Source organism: Ovis canadensis, chromosome 15 (genome assembly GCF_042477335.2).
Source record: "Ovis canadensis isolate MfBH-ARS-UI-01 breed Bighorn chromosome 15, ARS-UI_OviCan_v2, whole genome shotgun sequence".
Classification (NCBI taxonomy): domain Eukaryota; kingdom Metazoa; phylum Chordata; class Mammalia; order Artiodactyla; family Bovidae; genus Ovis; species Ovis canadensis.
Genome location: NC_091259.1, coordinates 87,232,340 through 87,242,310, shown reverse-complemented (window position 1 = coordinate 87,242,310; position 9,971 = coordinate 87,232,340). Strand labels below are relative to the sequence as shown.

The window sequence follows — 9,971 nt, the reverse complement described above, 5'->3', positions numbered from 1 at the left end:
TTAATTTTTACTGTGATAATATACTTTATTGATAAAGCATTTTTTGGCAAACACTCTCTTCATCGCCTCTTTTACATCTTTGTTCCTTAAACTATAGATAATGGGATTCAGCATTGGAATCACAATACTATAAATTATAGACACAATCATATCATGATCTGAGGCACAGTTGGAACTTGGCCTCACATACATGAAGAGAACAGTACCATGAAAAATGGACACTCCGTTAGGTGAGAGCCACATGTGGAAAACACTCTCCTTCTCCCTTCAGCAGAACGCATCCTCAGAATGGCCAGCAGGATGAAACCACAGGAGATCAGGACAATCAGGACAGTGACCACCTCAATAGAGCCCGCAAAGTAGAAGAGCAGAAGCTGGTTCATGTGAGTGTCAGAGCAAGAAATAGCAAGGAGGGGAGGGATGTCACAGAAGACGTGTCTGATTTCACTGGAGGCACAGAAGGGGAGGCTGAAAGTGGCCACTGTGTGTACAGAAGCATGCAGGATGCCACCCACATAGGAAGCAATGCTGAGTGGCACGTAGACTCTGGGAGCCATGCTGACTGAATACAGGAGAGGGTTATAGATGGCCACATAGCGATCATAGGCCATTGCAGCCAGAAGAAAGCATTCTGTGGTCCCAGAAGTAACAGAAAGAAACATTTGTGTTGCACATTCAGGGAAGGAAATGGCTTTGTTCTTTGACATAAAACCTACTAACATTTTTGGTGTAATTACTGAGGAATAGCAGGCATCCACAGATGAAAGCACACTCAGAAAATAGTACATGGGGTTGTGGAGCCGGCAATCCCCAATGATCAATACAACTAGTTCTAGATTTCCAATCAGAGTGAAGAGGTAAATTGCTAGAAACAAGAATAAAAAGATGATTTGCAGTTCAAGATTGTCTGTGAAGCCTTTCAGTAAAAAGGATGTTACTTTGGTGACATTCTTCATGTTGATGCCTTATGGAACAAACTTGAAGAAGATTTTTAAAAAATTGCAATTCATTTCCTATAAAAAGAATGAATAATGTGACTCAATGGAATGTGATTTGTGTCCTCGTATTTACTTTTTGCCAGAGTATAATTTCCCAGGTGTAGTTCAGAACAGTGGGTCAAGTGTTCATGCCACTCACTGAAGACTCAAGCGGGAAAATACGTGTATTCATTCACTCATGGGCTGAATTCATGCCATCTAAATCCATTGGATAAACCAGTTAATTTACTACTGCATTCTATTAGTTGCTTCCATATTAAATTAGCTTAAAACACCAAATTATTGGCTAAAATCAATTTCCTTCCTACAACAATAACATGACCTACTGTATTAGTGTGTAGATACCTGGAATAGGATATCAGCATTCTAGTTACTTTCAATAACTATGTAAAATGATTTGTTATAATTTGTCTATAAAATGAAATCATTAATATTGATTTAACAAAGTGGAGTAAATCAAAATTGATTTACAAATATTGTAACATAAAATACATTAATAAAACTGAATATTCAAAATGATGTTTAATAGATAATGCTAAATAGCCTGGTCCTACAGAGTAGCAAAATCTCAGACTATAATATTTTATGAGCTATTCCCTAGCTCATAAATTCTTTCTAATTCTTTTAGCCCTTCTTAGGTGTATCCAAAAGAATAATGAAGATTTTTTTTAAGATGATGGGCCATGATTCAATTATTATATGACAACATATTTCATTCAAATATATTTCTCCATTATTTTGCATTACATTGTTCTTTTTCTTTTACTAAATAATCACTCATTTATTAATTTTGGATATCTAAAGTCTTTGATTTTCAACTGTCTCAAGACTTGTGGTGAAAATGTAAAGAATTTTTTTGAAAAAACGAAACAAAACATTTTTTTCCAAATTATTATACTTGTCTCAATATCATTTACTGTGGATCCAGTGAATTATCAACTAGACAAGCTGAGTCACAGTTAAAGTCACTTGTGAAAAATTGTAACTGAACTATGACAACAATAATTAACCAACAAAAATTTAATACTTTATTTTCTTTGATGTATTTATTCAACTATATGAGAGACAATAGCTATTAATGAAAGGATTACACAACATATCTGATGTTATTAGGTCCAAACTCCTAAAGTACTCAGCAAATGCCTGAAACTTTCTCTTACCTGTGGATTGGCAAAAGCAGGTTTTGATATACTCTGAATGTAATTAACTCAAACTGCTTATATCTACCTACTCAACTGCCGATCAAACCACAGGAGAGTCCCCAAGGGGAATACACTCCAATTATGATCTGGTTCAAAATAGCAACATGATGATTCACTCAAAAAAGAAAATAATCTTGGAATAATTCATGACCTAGTAATATTTGTTGAATAAATAAGTCATTCAGCCTCTGATTTACAATAATGCTTTATATTTGTATTTCCCTAATAACTAGTGGTTTTATGTACTTTTTCCTATAACCTGTTGTCCATTTGTGTGTCTTCCTTGGAGGAGATTCTGTTCAAGTGGTTTGAACATTTTCTCCCACTCTGTAGGAGGCCTCCTTACTCTGTGGATTGCTTTCTTTGCTGTATATACTTTTACTGTCATGTATTCACACTTACCTAATTTTTCTTTTGTGCCTGTGCTTGTGATGTAATATCTATTAAATTATCACTAATGTCATGAGGCTTTTCCTTTATATTTCTTCTGAGAGTTTTATGGTGTCATGCATTATGTTTGAGTCTTTAAGTTTACTTTTGTTCATGGTTTAAGATGAGGGTTGAGTTTTGTTGTTTTGCATGTGGATATCCAGTTTTGCCAACACAGCTTGTTGAAGTGATTATCCTTTTCCTACTGTCTTTTGTCGAACCCCTTGTTGAAGATCAATTGACTAAATACATGTGAACTGATCTGTGGGCTCCTTATTCTGCTCCGTTAGTCTATGCTGCTAAGTCACTTCAGTCGTGCCAAACTCCTTGCGACCCCAGAGACAGCAGCCCACCGGGCTCCCCCATCCCTGGGATTTTCCAGGTAAGAACACTGGAGTGGGTTGCCATTTCCTTCTCCAATGCATGAAAGTGAAAAGTGAAATTGAAGTCTCTCAGTCGTGTCCGACTCTTAGCGACCTCATGGACTACAGCCCACCAGGCTCTTCCGTCCATTGGATTTTCCAGGCAAGAGTACTGGAGTGGGGTGCCATTGCCTTCTCCATTGGTCTATATGTCTGTCTTTATACCAATACTGTATGGTTCAAGTACTGTAGCTTTGTAATACATTTTTGAAACCAAGATGTGTGATGACAGAAGATTTGTACTTTTGCACAAGATATCTTTGGATATTTGAAATCTTTGGCATCACATAAATTTAGAATGTTTTTTTCCTATTAAAAAAATACCAATGTTATTTGATAAGCACTGCATTATATTTTTTATTGCCTTGGGTAGTACAGAAATTTTATCAAATGCAAATCAAAAGTGCAATTGCATATCATCTCACATCTGTTAGGTTATTATTAAAGAAGAAAAAACCTACAAACATGACAATCAGAGAATACAAGGAATAAAATGATCAGTGGTTGCCAGAGGTTTGGGAGCAGGAGGATAAAGAGACAGAGTACAGAGGACTTTTAGGGCATTGAAAACAATTCTATATAAGAATACAATGATGGATTCATGTCATTATATGTATTTCTGAAACTCATAGGACATACAGCCCCAATAGTGAAGTCTAATGTAAATAATAGACTTTGAGTGATTATGATGTGTCAATGTGGGCTTATCAAATGTAACAAATATACCATTTTGATGCAGAATATTAATAAGGGGCATGCATGTAAAATATCTGTACCTCCCTCTTAATTTTGCTGTGAACTATTACTTCTCTTTATAAAGTAATTAAAAAATTGAATAGAAATTATACATCAGGCAGAAGAAAATTCTCATTAATAAGCCAGAATATCCTCCAGAATGCTTCCTGAAATAAAGCATAGAAATAGCAATAAACAAGCTAAAATAAAGAAAGCAGTGAAAGACGAATAGATGATAATTTGACAAAATAATATCACAAAATTACTCTATTAATCCCACAATAAGTATCTTTGAAATGTCAGGACACTTTAAAACATTGGCCTATTATTGGAATCAACACTTTTTGTTCAAGCACAAGAGTTGCATGAAAAGGAAGGTATTAACATGAGCTATGACACTGAAACCTAGCAGTTTACTGTGTGAGAATTAAATGTTTATGTGCATTCAAGTAAGTTGTAGAAGACTCTTGAGAGTTGTTTGGACAGCAAGGAGATTACACCAGTCAATCCTAAGGGAAAGCAGCCCTGAGTACTCACTGGAAGGACTGGTTCTGAAGCTGAAGCTCCAATACCAAAGCAAGCACCCAATTTAGTTTTAATAGGGCTACCTCCTTCAATGCAGAGTCTAAGCTAAAAATTTTTCCCTAAAATGGGATTACATTACAAGTTATTACATTCAGTTGTTGGCTAAATTAATCATGTTAAAATGCCATATCAACTAAAGTGGTTTATTTTACAGTTTATTACTTGTTACATTCTTTAACATGTTTTCATATTTTAAAATCCACAGATATGAATAAATGTAGCTCTTTCAATATTGAAATGTTATTTTGGAAAGTATACAACGACATTCTAGCTTTGCTATGAGGTGCTTGAAGTGCCTTTTTACATTCACAGTTGTAAAAATGGAAGTAAGTAAGCACACATAGCAAGATTTTTGCTTTTATGGTGTACATTGTCTGGTTCTTGTGGTAAATACACCAGGGTTTATCTTGACACAAGAATGTGGGCTTTACATTTGGTTCTGTTTCCAATATGTACGTTAAAATTCAACATTGGAGCCAGAATCCTGTGCTTTTCTCCATTCAAGAGCCAGAGGCAACACTTCCAAGCAATTTAGGGGTAAAATTCAGAATAAAAAAGGCTGGAATGAATGGATGCAATAGTTAATCAGCGGTTTTCAAGAATACTCCCTGGCTATCGACAGATTTGCACCTTGCGTGACATTTCTGCATAGAGGCTTGACTAATAAACATTCAGTTTTTCCTTACTTCCCTGGAGGACCTAATCTGTACTGGGAATTTTGATTCTCCTGTTTAGGGACTAGGGCCATGACACAGATTTCAGTGTGAAGGTCTTCAGAGACTTCAAGCACTTGTATAAACCAGTTAGCACACTTCATGCAAAGGCCTCCGGAGCAGGTCTGGGCAGATCACTCTGCTCAGGTGAGTAAAATCAAATACCTTATTTATTTCAAATTTCAGAAGAGGAGAACAAGGATACTGGATGATATCTGGTCCATTCTCTTGCCAAGTCACTCACATCTCTGCCCACTGATTGCTAAGTAGAAGTGCTGATGATACATATAAATACAATGATTTTTAAAGCCCTATTGATAGATTATGGAGAAGGAAATGGCAACCTCCTCCAATATTCTTGACTTGAGAACCCCATGGACAGAGAAACCTGGCGGTCTATAGTCCCTGGGATCAGAGTTGGACATGACTGAACAACTAACTCCTATTGGTATATTAAACTCTGAGCATTTGTACAGAATAATGAATAGTCCTTGAAGTACATTTTATTTTGAACTATAAGGGAATGTTTTCTGCCATGGAACTGGACACTTCACACTAGATCAGAAACTCAAGTGTCTTTGAAATATAAGATTCTCTCCTTATACAGTTCTCTCCCACATAAAAATGCTCTTCTTTTAAAAAGCTGATTACACACATTCAGAGTAGACAATAATTGTTAATGCTTTTTTCTTGTTAAATTAAGAATAGACTTATTATATATGTTATCTCTGAGTGAAACATACACTGAGTTGCTATATGTGTAGCAAACAAATACTTTAATTAGAGTGACGGTTGCCACTATGTTTTCCATCAAGAGCTTACTTATGCATATATTTTAGATATGCTGTTAGAAGGCAAGAAATAAGGGACAGTTGTTGCATCGCCATTGGATCAGCTCATCAAACATAGAGCTGATGTATGGAATAGATATCCTCAGGCACTTCCCAAGTGGGGCAGCGGTAATGAATCTGCCTGCCAACACAGCAGATGCAGGGTAGATATCAATGAGAGTAACAATCAACAGCAACAAAAACACCACAGATTTAAGAGAGAATCAGGTTGAGGGAGAGTACACTGGGTTTTTGTTGTTGTTGCTAAATATATAGTTAGATACCATGTGTTCCAGTGTTTTGTATATGCAAAATTATAATTCACTTGCTATTTCTATCTCAACTATGAAAACTCTCAGTAAGATAGAATGAGTTATTGGAACTGAAATAAGAAATCGCATTTCAAAAATCATTCAAAACGTGAATATCAGTAACTTCTGGTACAAATTATTTTGCTTTCATTGTCACAAGGCTCTGTGCTAAATAACATACATATGTACACGATCTCATTTAAGCCATACCACACAAAACTATAAATATTTGGAAAAATCATGTGGCTATTAGTAAAGTGCTTCCCTGGTAGCTCAGATGGTAAAGAATCCACCTGCAATGCGGGAGGCCTGGATTCAGGTTAATGTATGGAACAGATATCCTTAGGCACTTCCCAAGTGGCACAGTGGTAATGAATCTGCCTGCCAACACAGTGGAGAAGGGAAAGGTTACTCACTTCAGTATTTTTGCCTGGAGAATTATTTGGAGAGATGATCCTGGCAGGCTATAGTCTATGGTGTTGCAAAGAGTTGTTTATGACTGAGTGACTTTTACTTTTTCATTAGTAAGTGTACTAACTACTAACCACCAACTAAACAGACAAAAAAAAACAAAAAAACAAAAAACCTCACCCAAAACATCATAGAAACATACTACTGATAAATATCCTATAAAGGCTCTTGGGCTTCCCTGGTGGCTCACTGGTAAAGAATCTGCCTGTAATGCAGGAGACTCAGGATATACAGGTTCTGTTCCCTGGATTGGGAAGATCCCCTGGAGGAGGAAACGACAACCTACTCCAGTATTCACACCAGGAAAGTCCCATTGACAAAGAAGCCTGGTGGGCTGCAGTCCATAGAGTCACAAAGATCTGGACATGACTGAGCAACTGAACAGACATGCACGTGTGCACACACACATACACACACACACGAGGCTCTTTGAGTAACTGAATCTCACTGAGCCTAAATTATCTCATCAGACATATAAATAATTAATCATGCACACATTCTGGGACACTCCTGCAGAACAAAGAAATCATTATTCAAAGTGCCTCTGTATGTGCTGGCGTGGACTACAGTACTATTAAATAATGTTAGACTCTATGATTTCCGTATAGAAGCAAAAAACCGATCAACCTTTAACAAATCAAAACTATGCATTATGTATTTAAAAAAATAAAAATGAGCTTTAAGTTATTTAAAGGAAAAACATACAGCTTTTCTTTAAATAAGAAAAGGAAGAATGGGTTGCCAGAACAAAATAAAAAGATTGAGCTGCTAAAAGACAGAGATTCGATAAGAGCAATTTATTTTACAAAACAAAGGAAAGGCGATTTTCAAAACGCAGATTCAGAATGTCTGAATGATATTAAGAATGAACAGTAGCAAATTGTAAATTTGCTTGTGGCAGCTGAATCCGAGGAGTATTGTAATTACTGTTAAGGAAAAAGCGGACTATTGAATAAGTTTTCCACGGAAATACTAAAATAACCAGTATGATGACAATATATGAGAGGGTGGGAAGCCCTGTAGCAGCTAAGAGAAAAATAGCTAGATGTCACTTGAGCTCATCAACTTCTTATAGGACCTCTATTTTATCTCAAGAAACACAAACACACAGAGAGGCATGCACGTGTATATAAATAAACACCTACACATATATAGATGCCGTATATTTTTACGAGTGCTAAGCCACTCCAGCCATGTCCGACTCCGCGACACTATGGACTGTAAACTGTTGGGCTCCTCAGTCCACGGATTCTCCAGGCGAGGTTACTGGAGTGCCATTTCCTTCTCCAACATATATATACAAGCAGCATATTTGCATGAGACATTAATATAATTTACACGTGCATGTAAATATAAATACATCTCATGATGCAATTTATGTATGTTTATCCAATAAAAACCATATCCTATAGTACATAAATACATCAATTGCTTGGTCAGACAGTTCTAAGATCCTGAAATGGAACTCTGGAGAGTTTGTATTGCTGAATTTGATGAAAATATGAAGGGAAATGACAATTGAGAAAGTGCCAAAACTTTCAAGTGTTTGTCAACAGAAGTGAACTGATTTTAAGTGAAATACTTAACAATATGGCATGCAAGAAAAATAGAGACCACTTTACAGTCTATTAATCACTTTCCATTTTCCCCACTAAGTTGAAATCAGCGAAATACATGGCTCCAGGGAATCACACTCAAGTGACTCAGTTCATTCTAATGGGAATCTCAGACCGTCCAGAACTCCAGATTCCTCTATCCTGTGTGTTCCTGGTCATCTATGGACAGATTGTAACAGGGAACCTGGGAATCGTCATCCTCACCAGCATGGACTCTCAGCTTCAAACCCCCATGTTATTTTCCTCTGGCACTTGGCTATAACCAATTTGGACAATTCTTCTGTCATTGCCCCCAAAACGTTGGTTAACTTCTTGGTTGCAAAGAAAACCATATCTTATTACAGATGTGCAGCCCAGCTAGGTGGATTCTTAGTTTTTATTGTGGCTGAGATTTTCGTGCTGGCTGCCATGGCCTATGACCGCTATGTGGCTCTTTGCAGCCCCCTGCTCTACCAGGTGGTGGTTTCTCCAGGGATCTGCCTTCTCCTGATGGCCCTTATTTACACCTACAGTCTGACCACAGCACTGACGGTCTCCTCCTGTGTGTTTTCCGTGTCATACTGCTCGTCCAATGTGATCAACCATTTTTACTGTGATAATGTCCCTTTGTTAGCATTGTCTTGTTCTGATACTTAACGTTCCAGAAACAGCAGTGTTTACCTTTTCAGAGACCAATTTGTTTTTCTCTATGATTGTTGTTCTAACATCCTATTTCAACATCATCCTTGCCATTTTGAGGATATGTTCTTCAGAAGGGTGACAAAAAGCCTTTTCCACCTCTGCGTCTCACATGATGGCTGTCACTGTGTCCTGTGGGACTCTTCCCTTCATGTATTTGCAGCCAAGGACCAACCGCTCATTAGATACTGATAAGATGGCCCCGGTCTTCTATACCCTGATGATTCCAATGCTGAACCCCCTCATTTACAGCCTGAGGAGCAAGGATGTGAAGGATGCATTGAAGAGATTCCTGGATAACCCAAGTCAGTCACTCAGATTAATGCAAATTTAAAACAACAGCTATCTTCATTTAAGAATTAAATCCTGCTAAGTGAAGAGGTAGTAAGTTGTTAAAAATTCCATTAATATCAACAGAGAAAGCTTAGTCCTTTTCATTCCAACTTCAAGCACCCAATATTCCCCATTTTAAAAGCCATTAATTGTTCAAAGAAAACATACTAATATAAATAATACACAATAATTGGAAAATAAATACAATCTAAAATAAAATATATGTTAGAAAAATATTTTTATAATTTTTTAAAATATAAATTTATTTTAATTATATATTATTTATATATATTTATAATATATTTATTATATTATATTATATTATTATATATTTATATTATTTAATTATATATTATTTATATTAATTTATTTTAATTTATTTTAATTATAATTTTTATAATATTGTAGATGATCTGACTCTTAACAACCATCCAAGAATTGATTCCAACATAAATCCAACTTAACTATCAAGATTTTTCTTTCTTGTTAAAAAATTATAAAAATATTTTTCTTCACAAGAAAATATTTTCTTTCTTCACAAGAAAGAAAAATCCTGATAGTTAAGGTGGATTTATGTTGGAATCAATTCTTGGATGGTTGTTAAGAGTCAGATCATCTTCCTTGCAAGAGACATGTTGACATTTTGTT

General features: G+C 36.0%; 1 protein-coding gene and 1 pseudogene across 1 annotated transcript; one reads left to right on the top strand and one right to left on the bottom strand.

Moving 5' to 3' along the window:
- LOC138420232 (olfactory receptor 5T2-like) lies at positions 1-956 on the bottom strand. Its single transcript, XM_069553352.1, is given in 2 exon segments — positions 1-224; positions 227-956. Coding segments are annotated over 2 exon segments (954 nt in total).
- Positions 957-8,370: 7,414 nt separating this feature from the next.
- Positions 8,371-9,324, top strand: LOC138420626 (olfactory receptor 8J2-like; annotated as a pseudogene).
- The last annotated feature ends 647 nt before the right edge of the window (positions 9,325-9,971 follow it).